The 19,321-nt window shown below is 39.7% G+C and overlaps 2 protein-coding genes across 3 annotated transcripts in view; one reads left to right on the top strand and one right to left on the bottom strand.

Moving 5' to 3' along the window:
- Positions 1-19,321, bottom strand: part of LOC143885172 (uncharacterized) — a 38,697-nt gene that overhangs the window by 10,357 nt on the left and 9,019 nt on the right. The window lies entirely within an intron of this gene.
- Positions 1,097-5,464, top strand: LOC143882877 (uncharacterized). The gene is made up of 5 exons (XM_077386266.1): positions 1,097-1,782; positions 2,152-2,684; positions 2,738-3,879; positions 4,009-4,132; positions 4,476-5,464. The coding sequence occupies exons 1-5, from the start codon at positions 1,097-1,099 to the stop codon at positions 5,462-5,464; spliced, it is 3,474 nt and encodes a 1,157-aa protein (XP_077242381.1).

Raw genomic sequence — 19,321 nt, forward strand, 5'->3', positions numbered from 1 at the left:
GGCAGGTGGGCTTTATTGAAGAAATCCTTAATCCTTTTCGGGAGATGGATCAGGAGCTTGGTGGTGATGGGCCTGGGGAGGTGGGCTCCCAATCACCCTCAGTGGTTTCCGGTCGAAGGGAGGCGGCCCATCTTCAAGAGATTGTTAGAGGTGGGCCCTTTTCATATAGTTTTGGGCCTGTGGGTCGTTGTGGAGTCTGGGGTGCTTTGGAATCCCCTGAGTGTTATTCGAGTATTGGGATCTCAATTCCATACCTGTCTAATCAATTACTCTTTAGGAGTGGAATGGGATGCCCTTATTTTGTTGCTTGTCTTTCGTTCTCGCCTTAAGGTAAAGTCTTTAAGATCAAAGACCTTATCCAAAGGTTGTAGCAGGGAGCTTGAAGGTCTATCCGAAGATTTGAAGGATGTGGTTAGGCATCTAGATTTTGAATCAGTTTCAGAAGATGATATCTCTGTGGGGGTGGATAGTCTCCAGAGGGATGATGTTCTACTCATTGAGGGTGCCTCGGAGTCCCTGGAGGTTTTCCGTTTTAGTGTGTGCTCTGCGCCTAGGGCTGTGGTGGTAAGGGAATGTATCAATCCTTGGGCCTTTAAGAAAGTAGGGGTGGTCTCTTTGAATCTCGGAAGTATTATTTTCGACAAATCCGTGGAGCAATTTTGTCCCTTGGAAGTGGTGAATAATTTTAATGGAATTATGGTGCGGTATAATTCTCCATCTGAGGCTAGGGAGTTAAGAACGGTCGAGGGCTGTCCTATGCCAAAGTTGGGGCGAAGCTACTGTAGAAAGAAGAGATCTTGTCGCAAAAATGGAATAATTTTATCTACAAATCTGGACAAGGATACAGACGGTGTCCTGCCTGTTTCTCCAATGAAGCCTCTGAAGCCCATTCTGGAAGTAGACGAAGTTCCATTTGGGGATACTATTGGAGATTTTTCAATTGTGGTGGATATTGTGGGTAAAGTAGCAAATAGCCCTGAAGAACTGGATGTGTAATCAGATAATGTCCCATATGATATTCAGATGAAGCCTTTGAAGCCTCTTTCGGAGACGGTAGAAGGGTTTATTTGAGGATGAAGTCGGGGAGGCCTTTAATATGGAGGATATTGATGGTTTGGTGTCTCACACTCTGGGAGTTTGCAAGTCTCCGGGCTTGGTTTATGCTGGGTCGGAGGAGGATTTCATATCTGAAATTAAATGTGCTGAGTTAAGGGATTCAAAGGAAAAAGAGTCTTTGAGCAAGAGTTCTATAGAGCCTTCAAGGAGGAAGATCAGGGAACTTCAGAAGCTGAGGATGGACATTAACTTTGGTAAAAATTTGGAAGGGGAATGGCTTCTAGTGATCTGCAAAAAAGAAAACCTAGCGGGAGGAAGGGGAACCGTCTGCCAAGTTAGATTTATAATGAAGATTGTATTTTGGAATGTCAATGGCCTGAACCATCAGGACAAAAGAATTCAGGTTAAGGAGCTGGTTAAGAAGATTAAGCCGGATTTCATCTGCTTGCAAGAAACCAAAATGGAGTCGGTTTATAGAGGAGATCTTAGAGGGTTGGGGGTTCAGGCTGAGTGGGAATTTTCCTTTGTAGGATCTAATGGTGCCTCAGGTGGTATTCTAGTAGCTTGGAATGAGAACGATTGGAAAAAGCAAGAAGAATGGAGAGGAAAGTATTCTATGTCGATTGCTCTGAGAAAAGAGGCAGATAATTCGATGTGGTTATTTCCCGGAGTTTATGGTCCGGTTCTTCGAGTGGAAAAGGGTCTGCTTGGGAGAAACTGGAGAAGGTCAGAGATGCTTGTCCTTTGCCGTGGTGCATTGGGGGTGATTTTAATGAGATTTTGAAAGACGGGGAAAGATTAGGTTGTGTAAGAACCAATTCTCATATCAAAGCTTTTGCTGATTTTGTGGCAAAGTTTGAGCTAATAGATCTTCCTTTAGCGGGTGCTTCCTTCACGTGATCCAGAGTTCCTAGTCGGAGTCGTCTGGATAGATTTCTTATGTGCTCAGGGTGGCTGAATTTAGTTCCTGACAGCACTCAGAAAGCATTGGTGCATTCGGTTTTGGATCATTGTCCCCTTCTTCTTGACCCTCATCTTGAGTCGTGGGGCCCGGCGGATGGAGGATAGATTGGGGAGTTGGTGATCTTCATGCAGTTTTGAGGGCCCGGCAGATGTGGCAATTGGGAAAAAACTCAGATTTGTTAAAATAAAGTTAAAAGAATGGTCTAAGGAGCAAAATCAGCAGGTGAATAGTAGAAAGTTTTGGTTGGAACATAGGGTAAAAGAATTAATAGCTTTGGAGGAGTGTGGGTTAAGTTCTGAGGAAGATTGGAAGGAGTTAGGGAAAGTTAAACAGGAACACAAAGGGCTATTACTGCAGGAAGAAATATCTTGGAGGCAAAAATCAAGGGTAAAATGGCTGGTGGAGGGTGATAAGAATACTGCTTATTTTCATGCTATGGCCAGTGCTAGAAGGAGGTCGAACAAAATTGAGTCTATTTCAGCAAATGGTGCAATAATTATCTCCAAGGAGGAGGTATCTTCAGCCATAGTTGACTTTTATTCTACTCTGTACGCTTCAGAAGGAGTTCTTCGCCTCATTCTTGAAGAAGTGGAGTTTAAGAGTTTGAATCTAGAGGTTAGCTCAAATCTGGAACAACCTTTTGCAGAAAAGGAAGTTGAAAGAGGTCTTTTTTCGATGCCTAAAGATAAACTCCTGGACCCGATGGTTTTTGTCTAGCTTCCTTCCAAGCTTGCTGGCCGGTTGTGAAATGTGATATTCTAAGATTCTTTAGAGAATTCTATGAGGGGCTGACGCTTGACAGAGGCACAGGGGCTACTTTTATAACTTTAATACCCAAGATCAAAGGTGCTACTAAGGTGTCTGGTTTTCATCCAATAAGCTTGGTGGGGTGCTTGTACAAGTTGTTGGGTAAGGTGTTAGCTGATAGACTTAAAGTGGTCTTACCTCATATTATCTCGGATAGTCAGAGTGCGTTTGTCAGTAAGAGGCAAATTTTGGATTGTTCTTTAATTGCTAATGAAGCTATCGAATCTTACTCGAAAAGTGGAGCTGGAGGTGTGCTATGTAAGTTAGATATGGAGAAAGCTTATGATAGAGTGGATTGGGATTGCTTAGATTTTTTGCTTGGAAGAATGGGTTTTGGAAATCGCTGGAGAGGTTGGATGAGAAATTGTATTTCCTCTGCGTGGTTTTCCATCTTGGTAAATGGTTCTCCAAAAGGTTTTTTCAAGTCTTCTCGGGGTTTAAGGCAAGGGTATCCCCTTTATCCTTTTCTTTTTGTCATCATTGCGGAAACTCTTAGTAGGTTGATGAGTAAAGGCTGTTGTTTGGGTCTGTTTGAGGGTTTTGTTATTGGATGTGATAGAGTGGAAGTTTCTCTTCTACAATTTGCTGACGATACCATTCTTTTCTGTGCCCCTGAGAGGAATATGATTTCAAACTTGAAGGCTACTCTAAGATGCTATGAATTGGTTACTGGTCAAAGATCCAATTTTAGGAAACCTAGCTTGTTTGCTATTAATCTTCCCCCTTCAGAAGCTGATGAGTTTGCTAAGGTGATGGGGTGTAGGTTGGACTCCCTGCCTTCCTTGTATTTAGGGCTTCCATTGGGGGTGGGAAAACCTGGAAAAGAGCTCTGGACTCCTATAGTGGAAAGGATAGAAAGAAGATTGGAAACTTGGAAGAGAAATCTTGTTTCTAAGGGTGGGAGACTCATCTTGGTCAAGGCAGTGTTAGCTAATATACCAGTATATTATTTATCTTCGTTCAATTGCCCGGTTAGTGTAGTGTTGAGAATAGAACAGGTTCAAAGAAGATTTCTTTGGGGAGGTGCCGATAGTAAGGGTGGTATACCCTTGGTAAAGTGAGAAAACGTTTCTGTTCCGATAAAGAATGGTGGTCTGGGGATAAGAAAGTTGAGAGAGTTCAATCGTGCATTATTGGGAAAGTGGCTTTGGCGTTTTGGTATGGAATAATCTTCTTTGTAGGTAAAGGTGATTGGTAGCAAATATGGCTTTTTAAATGGTAATTGGTGCTCGGATGATTCATATAGCAAGAAAGGTGGGACTGTTTGGCGAAACATTTTGAGGTTCAAGCAAAGATTTGAGGAAGGTATTCAGTTTAAAGTTTACAAAGGGGATCATATAAATTTTTGGGTGGATGCTTGGTGCTGATGAACCCTTGAAGATCATTTTTCCTGATTTGTTCTCGATGGCTTTGAAGAAAGATGTGTTGGTCTGTGATTGTTTTGAGAGGGTGGACTCCAAGGTGGTTTGGAAGCCTAGCTTCAGAAGGAATTTTTTTGACAGGGAGTTAAATTCCATTTCTCGGTTACTTCTTTTGATTGAGAATTGCTATATAAAAAAAAGTGGGATGGATAAAAGAATTTGGATTTGGGACCCATCCGGCTGCTTCTCTGTGAAGTCATTTTATTCTTGGTTGGTACATGCTTCAGGCTCCCCTCTTGCAGCTGCCGTTTGGAAATTTCTTAGGCCTCCATCAGTTTTCTTTTTTGGTTGGGCAGTTTGCTGTGGGATGATTCAGACCATTGAATTTCTTAGAAGAAGGGGAATGTGGCTGGTAGATTATTGTTCGCTTTGTATGGAAGATGGTGAATCTATTGATCATCTGTTTATTCATTGCAAGGTTGAAAGGGAGATTTGGGGCCTCATTCTAGATAGGTTTGGTATCTGTTGGATCTTCCCAAACTCTATACTAGAACTTGTGTTGAGTTGGGATTTTGTGCCTTGGAAGAAGAAAGGGAAATTGCTTTGGAAGCTGTGTTTGATAGCTTTGTGCTGGGTTATTTGGAAAGAAAGAAATTCGAGAGTTTTCAATGGAGTGGCTAAGTCATCTTACTGGTTATTTATGAAAATTATTGCTTTGGTGATTTTTTGGGCGAAGAGTCTTCCTCAGTTTCAATTTGTTTCAGCTTTTGATTTGTGGGAAGGATGGAGAATTCTGTGTTGGGAAGGGGTGAGGAGAGAGAAGATAGTACAAAGATGGGAGGCTCCTCCTGAAGGATATTTGAAAATAAACTTTGACGGGTCTAGTTTGGGTAATCCGGGCCCGGCTGGTATTGGTGGCCTTGCTAAGAATTCTGCAGGGGTGGTGTCTTGGGCTTTTGCTGGCCCAATTGGTAGAAGCCACTCATCTGGAGCGGAAGTTAAAGCGGCTTTTCAAGGAATAAAACGCCTGAGTAGGGATATGTTCGATAAGGTGATTGTGGAAGGTGATTCTTCTAACGTAATCAGTTGGCTATCTGGGAAGGTTGCACCACCGTGGCGGTTTCTTAGCTTCTTTGAGGAAATCCCTGATCTTGTTTCAGGTTCATCCATAGTGTTTAAATTTGTTAGAAGATCAGCCAATGGTGAAGCTGATACCCTTGCAAGATTGGGTGTCCATAAAGAGGGTTTGGAATGGTTTGATCATCTCCCTCCGTGAAATGTATTTTAGTCTTTTCTTGATGTAATTCTTCTTCTCTTTGTATTTTTGTGGACCATCTCGGTTCCATTCTTTCAATATATTGCCATTTCAAAAAAAAAAATATTACGAGTGGTTGTACAACTTATAAAAGAGAGCTTGAAGTCAGAACTTGATATGAAGGATCTAGGTGAATTGAGGTACTTCCTAGGCATACAAAATACCAAGGAGTTACAGTGGCCCAACAAAAGTACACAACATATCTTCTTCACAAGTTTTACAAGATACGAAGGAGTAACAGTGGCCCAACAAAAGTACATATCTTTGTCACAGGTTTTGCGTGATGACTTACAAACCAGTAAACACTCCTATTGTTTGCAAAAAGAAAATGATAGAAAAAAGGAGAAAAGATAAAGGATCCTTTTATGTACAAGTGCTTGGCAGGTGCATTTTAGTACCTCAAATTTACAAGAACAGATACCAAATTGTTGTTAAATAGGTTTCCCAACATCTACATTATATGTCACTAAGGCATACCTGTGATTTTGTACTAATTAATTTATACGGTAGTAATAAGTTTTGATTAATTAATGAAATACACGTTAAAACAACACCAATTGTGTTGCTTCTCCCATCTCTCTTCTTCTGCTCTGACTACTTCCTTCACCTTCGAATTCTTCATAATAATAATGGAGCCATTTAATTATTAGTTACCGCCTCGACATTTTGTAGAAAGGATGGCATATAAAAGGTTAACCTTATGAATATTGGAAACTGGAAAGTGTTAAAGATTTTTCAAAATCAAGTGTTTTTGGTCAAAACAATTTTTGGAAAATATTTTCTTTAAGTGTGTTTTGGAAAAGGAAAAACTTTTCTTTGGAAATAGTTACTTTTTGCAAGAGAAAGAGAAGAGTGTAAAGTAGAGGGAAAAGATAGTCCCTTACCGACTCGTAAGAAAGAAAGAGTTGAGCTTATAAAGCTTCACTCTTTCTTCTTATTTGTTTATGTGCACATGGGGTCTTAGCCGTGGGTCGAACCGCGGGACGGTGCAACGCACCGTCCGCGCAGGCGCACACGCACGCGCGGTGTGGGCAATGGGCTATAGGGCGCTTTATTGGCGCTTTTTTAGGCGCACTTTGCACTTCGCACGCCGCATCGTAGCGAGGAGCAATTGGAGCCTTTAATTTTTCCAGATTTGATCTGGACCGTTGGATCTAGACGATTGTGGATCGGTCTAGTGGGTGGGCCGAATAGTTCATAGGCCCATCAAGCCCAAGCCCAGTGTCGGTTTTTTAGAAATTGCCTAAAGAGATAAATTCTTATGTGTGAGATGTGTCCGGTTAACCAAATAGAATCGCTAGTTCAAAGACATGTCTACTATGCAATTCTGGTTAACTTTGATGTGTTTTCACTAAGTAAAGGTTCAAATCGAAAGATACCTTTATTTATGCATAAAAATTCCAAGCCTGATGAGAAAACCTTTTTGGATTTTGAAAATGGTGGGGGATTGTTAAAGATTTTTCAAAATCAAGTGTTTTTGGTCAAAACAATTTTTGGAAAATATTTTCTTTAAGTGTGTTTTGGAAAAGGAAAAACTTTTCTTTGAAAATAGTTACTTTTTGCAAGAGAAAGAGAAGAGTGTAAAGTAGAGGGAAAAGATAGTCCCGTACCGACTCGTAAGAAAGAAAGAGTTGAGCTTATAAAGCTTCACTCTTTCTTCTTATTTGTTTATGTGCACATGGGGTCTTAGCCGTGGGTCGAACCGCGGGACGGTGCAACGCACCGTCCGCGCACGCGCACACGCACGCGCGGCGTGGGCAATGGGCTATAGGGCGCTTTATTGGCGCTTTTTTAGGCGCACTTTGCACTTCGCACGCCGCATCGTAGCGAGGAGCAATTGGAGCCTTTAATTTTTCCAGATTTGATCTGGACCGTTGGATCTAGACGATTGTGGATCGGTCTAGTGGGTGGGCCGAATAGTTCATAGGCCCATCAAGCCCAAGCCCAGTGTCGAATAGTTCGATTGGGTTGGGCTTTGATTCGAGCACAACGGTCGGCCCAGCGGGCCCAGTGCTCCAACGGTCAGTGGGTGCGATCCATTGGGTTGTGTCCCTTCCCCAACGGTCAAGGATCTAAGGGGTGCGATCTGTACCATAGATGGATCATCTAACGGTTAGATGGGAGGACGGGAATTTAAATATCCCAACAGTCTCTCTAGGATTGATCTGGTTCGTTGAATCGCGTATGGGCGCGATCTAACGGCCAGAATTCAAACCGATCTGGAAAGACTATACAGGGGTGCTTTTCACACTGAAAAGTCACCAGAGGCTCTATAAAAGTTGCAGAACCCAGCCATTTCAAGATAGAATCGAATTTACCCATTTCTGGAAAAATTCTTAAGACTTCCAGTGCATTATACTCTCTTTCTTGCTCCCACCAAAATTCGTTTTACTAAACTATTTTCTTATTGTTTATCTAATTACTGTTATACTGCAGTAACAGAAATTAGACTGATTCTCTCAGGCTTGTAAGATTCTAAGGGCATTTCGGATTTGACTCCGCTTGTGCATAGCGTCGTCAAATTAGTAGGACATTCCTACTGGCTTCATTGTATCTTGGAGGCAGTTCGCGGATCCCCTTTGCACACTTCTAGTGGGGGCGAAATCTGTCTTAAGGAAAGCGATTTCGCGCCTTGAAGCAAACTGGTTACTGTTTAGATACAAACTAATTCTCCAACAATCTTAAGACAGATTTTATTCTTTGCTTCAATGGCGTTGTACTCAATCCGTCAAATGTCCCAAGACTTTGTCAAACTTGAGCGATTTGACAAAAGGAATTTCAAGCGATGGCAGAAGAAGTTGCACTTCATCCTTAAGTCGCTCAAAGTTGTTCGAGTTCTCACATCCCCAAGGCCGACAACAGTTGAAAATGAGACATTAGCGCAGGCTCGTGCAAGAATGAAATGGGAACAAGATGATTACATCTGCAAAGGGCACATCCTCAATGCTATGTCGGATACTTTGTTCGACATATATCAGGGAATGGGATCGGCAAGTGAAATTTGGAACGCACTCGAAGCGAAGTACATGGCGGAGGATGCTAGCAGCAAAAAAATTCTCTGTGAGTCGTTTCCTGAATTATCGCATGGTAGATGATAGACCTGTTATTGATCAACTGCATGAAATCCAACACATGGTGAGTCAAATTCATTTGCAAGGCATTTTACTTGATGATTCCTTTATAATTCCGTCGATTATTGACAAACTTCCGCCAAGTTGGAAAGAATTTAGAAAAAGTCTTAAACACAAGAAAGAGGAGATTTCTCTTGATGACTTGGCTCTATGCCTCAGGATTGAGGAAGAGTCAAGGATTAGAGATCATAAAGAAGATCATGAGAATTCTTCCTCTAAGATACACTTGGTGGAAAATGTCAATAAACCAAACCAACAAGGGAAAGGCAATCGGAAGAGAAACAAACACCCTGACAAGAAGAATAATAAGAATAAGAAAAGGAAGGGTGCTTGTTTCAATTGTGGCAAACCAGGCCACTACAAGAGTGAATGTCGACTTCTTAAAGATAAGAAGTCGGGAACACCAACAGACAACAACAAGTTTGTGGCCATGATTTCAGAAGCAAATATTCTTGAAGATGGCAATGATTGGTGGATTGACTCGGGTGCGACGAGGCATGTCTGCAAAGACAGGAATCTGTTTTCGACCTATGAAACGGTTGAAGATGGAAGTGTCCTTTACATGGGCAATTCGTCGACGGCAGAAGTCAAAGGAAGAGGCAAAGTAGAACTGGAATTTACATCCGGCAAGTGCCTCACTCTTACCGATGTCTTTCATGTACCTGAAGTGCGAAAGAATTTAGTTTCTGGAAGCATTCTTAACAAGAATGGCTTCAAGCTTGTATTTGAATCTGACAAATTCATTCTTTCTAAGGGGGGTACCTTTGTTGGAAAGGGATATATGTATGAAGGGATGTTTAAACTCAATATCAATAAAGTGAATGTATTTGCTTATGTTGTTGACTCTTTATCTTTATGGCATAATCGTTTAGGACATGTTAATACTAAGAAAATGCATGATATGGTTAAGTTAGATTTAATTCCAAAATGTGAAATTGATTTAGTAGATAAATGCAAAATATGTATGCAAACTAAATTAATAACTAAACAATTTCCCTCAGTAGATAGAATTTCTAATCTGTTAGACCTTGTACATAGCGATGTATGCGATATACATAGTGTTCCTACCAAGGGAGGTAAAAAGTATTTTGTTACTTTTATAGATGATTTTACTAAATTTTGCTATGTATATTTACTTAGTCATAAAGATGAAGTGTTGGAAAAGTTTAAGGTTTATAAAACAGAAGTAGAAAACCAATGTGAAACATGCATTAAATGCCTTAGATCTGATAGGGGTGGTGAATACCATTTCCCTCTTTTCTGTGAATCAGTGGGCATTGTTCATGAAACTTCTGCCCCTTATACACCACAGCAAAATGGTGTAGCAGAAAGAAAAAATAGAACTTTAACTGAAATGGTTAATGCTATGCTTGTTAATTCTGGTTTGAATAAAAGTTTTTGGGGTGAAGCATTACTTACTGCTTGTTACATATTGAATAGGGTACCAAGTAAAAAGAATAATGTAACCCCTTATGAGCTATGGAAGAAAAGAAAACCAAACTTGAATTATCTTAAAGTTTGGGGTTGTAGGGCCATTGTTAAAGTTCCTAAACCTAAATTAAGAAAATTAGGTGAGAAGGGTATAGAGTGTATTTTTTTAGGATATGCTAGCCATAGTAAGGCATATAGGTTTCTAGTTATAGAACCTAATGATTTTCTACAAATTAATACAATAATTGAATCTAGAGATGCCTTCTTCTATGAGAATAGGTTCACTTCAATTCCAAAAGAAGTTCAGCCTAGTACTTCTGTGGAACTTTCTTTAGAACCACAATCAAAAGATGGTGAACCTAGTGAAATAAGAAGAAGTAAAAGAGATAGAAGTGAAAAGAGTTTTGGTCCTGACTTTATTACTTACCTAGTAGAAGGGACAAGAGAAAAACTCAAATCTTCTATAATGTTAGATTTAAATGTAGAAAGTGACACTCAAACCTATACGGAAGCCATAAAGTCACAGGATGTCGCTTTTTGGAAAGAAGCAATTAATGACGAAATGGATTCTATTATGGGTAATAAGACTTGGTATTTAGTTGATCTACCACCTGGATCTAAATCTATTGGGTGTAAGTGGATCTTCAAAAAGAAGATCAAAGTAGATGGAACTATAGAAAAGCTTAAAGCTAGGTTAGTTGCCAAAGGGTTTACTCAAAAACCCGGAATTGATTATTTTGATACATATGCACCCGTTGCTAGGATTTCTACCATTAGAGTCTTGATTGCTCTTGCTTCCATATACAAACTTCACATTCACCAAATGGATGTTAAAACAGCATTCTTAAATGGTGAACTTGATGAAGAAGTGTATATGGAACAACCTGAAGGTTTCATTTTACCTGGTCAAGAGCATAAAGTCTGTAAATTAGTCAAATCTTTATATGGCCTAAAGCAAGCTCCTAAGCAATGGCATGAAAGATTTGATAAGGTGTTAGTCTCTAATGGTTATAGAATTCATGAGTCAGATAAATGTGTATATAGTAACTTTAAAGGTGGTAGTGGTGTTATTATATGTTTATATGTTGATGATATGTTAATATTTAGTACAGATTTTGAATGTATTCAAAGTACTAAATTATTTTTATCTCAAAACTTTGATATGAAAGATATGGGTGAAGCAGATGTGATCTTGAGTATAAGAATCATAAGACATAACAGTAGTTTGATTCTAACCCAGTCACATTATATTGAAAAAGTTCTTAAAAAGTTTAATTATTTTGATTGTTCACCTGCTTCAACTCCTTTTGATCCTAGTGGGAAGTTATATCTTAATTCTGGAAGGACTATTTCTCAACTAGGGTATGCTAGTGTGATTGGTAGCCTTATGTATGCTATGACCTGTACTAGGCCAGACATAGCATTTGCTGTGGGTAAGCTTAGTAGGTTTACCAGTAATCCAAATTTCTCTCATTGGAATGCAGTCTATAGAGTATTAAAATATTTAAAGAAAACTATAGACTATGGTTTATGTTATGGTGGGTATCCAACTGTAATAGAAGGATACACTGACGCTAGTTGGATAACTGAGCGTATAGATCATACATCAACCAGTGGGTGGATTTTCACCCTTGGTGAGGGAGCAGTCTCCTGGGCCTCTAAGAAACAAACATGCATTTCAACATCCACTATGGAAGCAGAGTTTATAGCTCTGGCAGCATGTTGTAAAGAGGCGGAATGGCTTCGGAATTTGTTATTGGAAATTCCGTTATGGCCTAATCCTATGCCATCGATTTATGTCCACTGTCATAGTCAGGCCACACTATCAAGGGCATATAATCATGTTTATAATGGTAAGTCCAGGCATATAGGACTTAGACACAGTACTGTGAGAGAGTTACTTACTAATGGAGTAGTAACTGTTGATTTTGTGAGATCAAGCCAAAATTTGGCTGATCCATTTACTAAAGCTCTTGCGAGAGATATGGTGTGTAAAACATCATTAGGGATGGGGTTAAAGCCATTACCAAATAGTCACCAATGATGGAACCTCGACTCAACACTTGAATAAATATCAAGTCTTGAGTTCAATGAGTCAAAGTACATCATATGGAGTGATTGCAAGCACTATAATATATATTATATTTCCATCCCAAGGTAAAGTGCTTGGTACCTGTAATGTATAAAAGGGAAAGGCTGAGCATTTGAGCTCTTAATAGACTTATAACAAAGTGTTGGAGTGTTATAGTTACAGGGGCACTCTTGATAAGTCTACCTATGTGAGTGTGGGAGTGGTGCCGCTTCCTATGAGACCTGGCTAGTTTCTAGAGCACTCATGAAACCAAGATATATACACAAGGCCAATTCATGTGTCGGTTTTTTAGAAATTGCCTAAAGAGATAAATTCTTATGTGTGAGATGTGTCCGGTTAACCAAATAGAATCGCTACTTCAAAGACATGTCTACTATGCAATTCTGGTTAACTTTGATGTGTTTTCACTAAGTAAAGGTTCAAATCGAAAGATACCTTTATTTATGCATAAAAATTCCAAGCCTGATGAGAAAACCTTTTTGGATTTTGAAAATGGTGGGGGATTGTTAAAGATTTTTCAAAATCAAGTGTTTTTGGTCAAAACAATTTTTGGAAAATATTTTCTTTAAGTGTGTTTTGGAAAAGGAAAAACTTTTCTTTGGAAATAGTTACTTTTTGCAAGAGAAAGAGAAGAGTGTAAAGTAGAGGGAAAAGATAGTCCCGTACCGACTCGTAAGAAAGAAAGAGTTGAGCTTATAAAGCTTCACTCTTTCTTCTTATTTGTTTATGTGCACATGGGGTCTTAGCCGTGGGTCGAACCGCGGGACGGTGCAACGCACCGTCCGCGCACGCGCACACGCACGCGCGGCGTGGGCAATGGGCTATAGGGCGCTTTATTGGCGCTTTTTTAGGCGCACTTTGCACTTCGCACGCCGCATCGTAGCGAGGAGCAATTGGAGCCTTTAATTTTTCCAGATTTGATCTGGACCGTTGGATCTAGACGATTGTGGATCGGTCTAGTGGGTGGGCCGAATAGTTCATAGGCCCATCAAGCCCAAGCCCAGTGTCGAATAGTTCGATTGGGTTGGGCTTTGATTCGAGCACAACGGTCGGCCCAGCGGGCCCAGTGCTCCAACGGTCAGTGGGTGCGATCCATTGGGTTGTGTCCCTTCCCCAACGGTCAAGGATCTAAGGGGTGCGATCTGTACCATAGATGGATCATCTAACGGTTAGATGGGAGGACGGGAATTTAAATATCCCAACAGTCTCTTTAGGATTGATCTGGTTCGTTGAATCGCGTATGGGCGCGATCTAACGGCCAGAATTCAAACCGATCTGGAAAGACTCTATACAGGGGTGCTTTTCACACTGAAAAGTCACCAGAGGCTCTATAAAAGTTGCAGAACCCAGCCATTTCAAGATAGAATCGAATTTACCCATTTCTGGAAAAATTCTTAAGACTTCCAGTGCATTATACTCTCTTTCTTGCTCCCACCAAAATTCGTTTTACTAAACTATTTTCTTATTGTTTATCTAATTACTGTTATACTGCGGTAACAGAAATTAGACTGATTCTCTCAGGCTTGTAAGATTCTAAGGGCATTTCGGATTTGACTCCGCTTGTGCATAGCGTCGTCAAATTAGTAGGACATTCCTACTGGCTTCATTGTATCTTGGAGGCAGTTCGCGGATCCCCTTTGCACACTTCTAGTGGGGGCGAAATCTGTCTTAAGGAAAGCGATTTCGCGCCTTGAAGCAAACTGGTTACTGTTTAGATACAAACTAATTCTCCAACAATCTTAAGACAGATTTTATTCTTTGCTTCAATGGCGTTGTACTCAATCCGTCAAATGTCCCAAGACTTTGTCAAACTTGAGCGATTTGACAAAAGGAATTTCAAGCGATGGCAGAAGAAGTTGCACTTCATCCTTAAGTCGCTCAAAGTTGTTCGAGTTCTCACATCCCCAAGGCCGACAACAGTTGAAAATGAGACATTAGCGCAGGCTCGTGCAAGAATGAAATGGGAACAAGATGATTACATCTGCAAAGGGCACATCCTCAATGCTATGTCGGATACTTTGTTCGACATATATCAGGGAATGGGATCGGCAAGTGAAATTTGGAACGCACTCGAAGCGAAGTACATGGCGGAGGATGCTAGCAGCAAAAAAATTCTCTGTGAGTCGTTTCCTGAATTATCGCATGGTAGATGATAGACCTGTTATTGATCAACTGCATGAAATCCAACACATGGTGAGTCAAATTCATTTGCAAGGCATTTTACTTGATGATTCCTTTATAATTCCGTCGATTATTGACAAACTTCCGCCAAGTTGGAAAGAATTTAGAAAAAGTCTTAAACACAAGAAAGAGGAGATTTCTCTTGATGACTTGGCTCTATGCCTCAGGATTGAGGAAGAGTCAAGGATTAGAGATCATAAAGAAGATCATGAGAATTCTTCCTCTAAGATACACTTGGTGGAAAATGTCAATAAACCAAACCAACAAGGGAAAGGCAATCGGAAGAGAAACAAACACCCTGACAAGAAGAATAATAAGAATAAGAAAAGGAAGGGTGCTTGTTTCAATTGTGGCAAACCAGGCCACTACAAGAGTGAATGTCGACTTCTTAAAGATAAGAAGTCGGGAACACCAACAGACAACAACAAGTTTGTGGCCATGATTTCAGAAGCAAATATTCTTGAAGATGGCAATGATTGGTGGATTGACTCGGGTGCGACGAGGCATGTCTGCAAAGACAGGAATCTGTTTTCGACCTATGAAACGGTTGAAGATGGAAGTGTCCTTTACATGGGCAATTCGTCGACGGCAGAAGTCAAAGGAAGAGGCAAAGTAGAACTGGAATTTACATCCGGCAAGTGCCTCACTCTTACCGATGTCTTTCATGTACCTGAAGTGCGAAAGAATTTAGTTTCTGGAAGCATTCTTAACAAGAATGGCTTCAAGCTTGTATTTGAATCTGACAAATTCATTCTTTCTAAGGGGGGTACCTTTGTTGGAAAGGGATATATGTATGAAGGGATGTTTAAACTCAATATCAATAAAGTGAATGTATTTGCTTATGTTGTTGACTCTTTATCTTTATGGCATAATCGTTTAGGACATGTTAATACTAAGAAAATGCATGATATGGTTAAGTTAGATTTAATTCCAAAATGTGAAATTGATTTAGTAGATAAATGCAAAATATGTATGCAAACTAAATTAATAACTAAACAATTTCCCTCAGTAGATAGAATTTCTAATCTGTTAGACCTTGTACATAGCGATGTATGCGATATACATAGTGTTCCTACCAAGGGAGGTAAAAAGTATTTTGTTACTTTTATAGATGATTTTACTAAATTTTGCTATGTATATTTACTTAGTCATAAAGATGAAGTGTTGGAAAAGTTTAAGGTTTATAAAACAGAAGTAGAAAACCAATGTGAAACATGCATTAAATGCCTTAGATCTGATAGGGGTGGTGAATACCATTTCCCTCTTTTCTGTGAATCAGTGGGCATTGTTCATGAAACTTCTGCCCCTTATACACCACAGCAAAATGGTGTAGCAGAAAGAAAAAATAGAACTTTAACTGAAATGGTTAATGCTATGCTTGTTAATTCTGGTTTGAATAAAAGTTTTTGGGGTGAAGCATTACTTACTGCTTGTTACATATTGAATAGGGTACCAAGTAAAAAGAATAATGTAACCCCTTATGAGCTATGGAAGAAAAGAAAACCAAACTTGAATTATCTTAAAGTTTGGGGTTGTAGGGCCATTGTTAAAGTTCCTAAACCTAAATTAAGAAAATTAGGTGAGAAGGGTATAGAGTGTATTTTTTTAGGATATGCTAGCCATAGTAAGGCATATAGGTTTCTAGTTATAGAACCTAATGATTTTCTACAAATTAATACAATAATTGAATCTAGAGATGCCTTCTTCTATGAGAATAGGTTCACTTCAATTCCAAAAGAAGTTCAGCCTAGTACTTCTGTGGAACTTTCTTTAGAACCACAATCAAAAGATGGTGAACCTAGTGAAATAAGAAGAAGTAAAAGAGATAGAAGTGAAAAGAGTTTTGGTCCTGACTTTATTACTTACCTAGTAGAAGGGACAAGAGAAAAACTCAAATCTTCTATAATGTTAGATTTAAATGTAGAAAGTGACACTCAAACCTATACGGAAGCCATAAAGTCACAGGATGTCGCTTTTTGGAAAGAAGCAATTAATGACGAAATGGATTCTATTATGGGTAATAAGACTTGGTATTTAGTTGATCTACCACCTGGATCTAAATCTATTGGGTGTAAGTGGATCTTCAAAAAGAAGATCAAAGTAGATGGAACTATAGAAAAGCTTAAAGCTAGGTTAGTTGCCAAAGGGTTTACTCAAAAACCCGGAATTGATTATTTTGATACATATGCACCCGTTGCTAGGATTTCTACCATTAGAGTCTTGATTGCTCTTGCTTCCATATACAAACTTCACATTCACCAAATGGATGTTAAAACAGCATTCTTAAATGGTGAACTTGATGAAGAAGTGTATATGGAACAACCTGAAGGTTTCATTTTACCTGGTCAAGAGCATAAAGTCTGTAAATTAGTCAAATCTTTATATGGCCTAAAGCAAGCTCCTAAGCAATGGCATGAAAGATTTGATAAGGTGTTAGTCTCTAATGGTTATAGAATTCATGAGTCAGATAAATGTGTATATAGTAACTTTAAAGGTGGTAGTGGTGTTATTATATGTTTATATGTTGATGATATGTTAATATTTAGTACAGATTTTGAATGTATTCAAAGTACTAAATTATTTTTATCTCAAAACTTTGATATGAAAGATATGGGTGAAGCAGATGTGATCTTGAGTATAAGAATCATAAGACATAACAGTAGTTTGATTCTAACCCAGTCACATTATATTGAAAAAGTTCTTAAAAAGTTTAATTATTTTGATTGTTCACCTGCTTCAACTCCTTTTGATCCTAGTGGGAAGTTATATCTTAATTCTGGAAGGACTATTTCTCAACTAGGGTATGCTAGTGTGATTGGTAGCCTTATGTATGCTATGACCTGTACTAGGCCAGACATAGCATTTGCTGTGGGTAAGCTTAGTAGGTTTACCAGTAATCCAAATTTCTCTCATTGGAATGCAGTCTATAGAGTATTAAAATATTTAAAGAAAACTATAGACTATGGTTTATGTTATGGTGGGTATCCAACTGTAATAGAAGGATACACTGACGCTAGTTGGATAACTGAGCGTATAGATCATACATCAACCAGTGGGTGGATTTTCACCCTTGGTGAGGGAGCAGTCTCCTGGGCCTCTAAGAAACAAACATGCATTTCAACATCCACTATGGAAGCAGAGTTTATAGCTCTGGCAGCATGTTGTAAAGAGGCGGAATGGCTTCGGAATTTGTTATTGGAAATTCCGTTATGGCCTAATCCTATGCCATCGATTTATGTCCACTGTCATAGTCAGGCCACACTATCAAGGGCATATAATCATGTTTATAATGGTAAGTCCAGGCATATAGGACTTAGACACAGTACTGTGAGAGAGTTACTTACTAATGGAGTAGTAACTGTTGATTTTGTGAGATCAAGCCAAAATTTGGCTGATCCATTTACTAAAGCTCTTGCGAGAGATATGGTGTGTAAAACATCATTAGGGATGGGGTTAAAGCCATTACCAAATAGTCACCAATGATGGAACCTCGACTCAACACTTGAATAAATATCAAGTCTTGAGTTCAATGAGTCAAAGTACATCATATGGAGTGATTGCAAGCACTATAATATATATTATATTTCCATCCCAAGGTAAAGTGCTTGGTACCTGTAATGTATAAAAGGGAAAGGCTGAGCATTTGAGCTCTTAATAGACTTATAACAAAGTGTTGGAGTGTTATAGTTACAGGGGCACTCTTGATAAGTCTACCTATGTGAGTGTGGGAGTGGTGCCGCTTCCTATGAGACCTGGCTAGTTTCTAGAGCACTCATGAAACCAAGATATATACACAAGGCCAATTCATGTGTCGGTTTTTTAGAAATTGCCTAAAGAGATAAATTCTTATGTGTGAGATGTGTCCGGTTAACCAAATAGAATCGCTACTTCAAAGACATGTCTACTATGCAATTCTGGTTAACTTTGATGTGTTTTCACTAAGTAAAGGTTCAAATCGAAAGATACCTTTATTTATGCATAAAAATTCCAAGCCTGATGAGAAAACCTTTTTGGATTTTGAAAATGGTGGGGGATTGTTAAAGATTTTTCAAAATCAAGTGTTTTTGGTCAAAACAATTTTTGGAAAATATTTTCTTTAAGTGTGTTTTGGAAAAGGAAAAACTTTTCTTTGGAAATAGTTACTTTTTGCAAGAGAAAGAGAAGAGTGTAAAGTAGAGGGAAAAGATAGTCCCGTACCGACTCGTAAGAAAGAAAGAGTTGAGCTTATAAAGCTTCACTCTTTCTTCTTATTTGTTTATGTGCACATGGGGTCTTAGCCGTGGGTCGAACCGCGGGACGGTGCAACGCACCGTCCGCGCACGCGCACACGCACGCGCGGCGTGGGCAATGGGCTATAGGGCGCTTTATTGGCGCTTTTTTAGGCGCACTTTGCACTTCGCACGCCGCATCGTAGCGAGGAGCAATTGGAGCCTTTAATTTTTCCAGATTTGATCTGGACCGTTGGATCTAGACGATTGTGGATCGGTCTAGTGGGTGGGCCGAATAGTTCATAGGCCCATCAAGCCCAAGCCCAGTGTCGAATAGTTCGATTGGGTTGGGCTTTGATTCGAGCACAACGGTCGGCCCAGCGGGCCCAGTGCTCCAACGGTCAGTGGGTGCGATCCATTGGGTTGTGTCCCTTCCCCAACGGTCAAGGATCTAAGGGGTGCGATCTGTACCATAGATGGATCATCTAACGGTTAGATGGGAGGACGGGAATTTAAATATCCCAACAGTCTCTTTAGGATTGATCTGGTTCGTTGAATCGCGTATGGGCGCGATCTAACGGCCAGAATTCAAACCGATCTGGAAAGACTCTATACAGGGGTGCTTTTCACACTGAAAAGTCACCAGAGGCTCTATAAAAGTTGCAGAACCCAGCCATTTCAAGATAGAATCGAATTTACCCATTTCTGGAAAAATTCTTAAGACTTCCAGTGCATTATACTCTCTTTCTTGCTCCCACCAAAATTCGTTTTACTA

The sequence above is a fragment of the Tasmannia lanceolata genome, unplaced genomic scaffold, assembly GCF_043159265.1.
Source record: "Tasmannia lanceolata isolate RefF3 unplaced genomic scaffold, GAP_Taslan_0.1 ptg000008l, whole genome shotgun sequence".
Lineage (NCBI taxonomy): Eukaryota > Viridiplantae > Streptophyta > Magnoliopsida > Canellales > Winteraceae > Tasmannia > Tasmannia lanceolata.

What these genes read in the sequence shown, in the direction of transcription:
- LOC143882877 (XM_077386266.1), top strand. Translation starts at nt 1,097, where the DNA reads ATGGAGGATATTGATGGTTTGGTGTCTCACACTCTGGGAGTTTGCAAG. An exon ending in AGAAAAGGAAGTTGAAAGAG is followed by an intron (nt 2,685 to 2,737) that starts GTCTTTTTTCGA and finishes GTTTTTGTCTAG; the next exon opens with CTTCCTTCCAAGCTTGCTGG. An exon ending in GTAAGGGTGGTATACCCTTG is followed by an intron (nt 3,880 to 4,008) that starts GTAAAGTGAGAA and finishes TCTTCTTTGTAG; the next exon opens with GTAAAGGTGATTGGTAGCAA.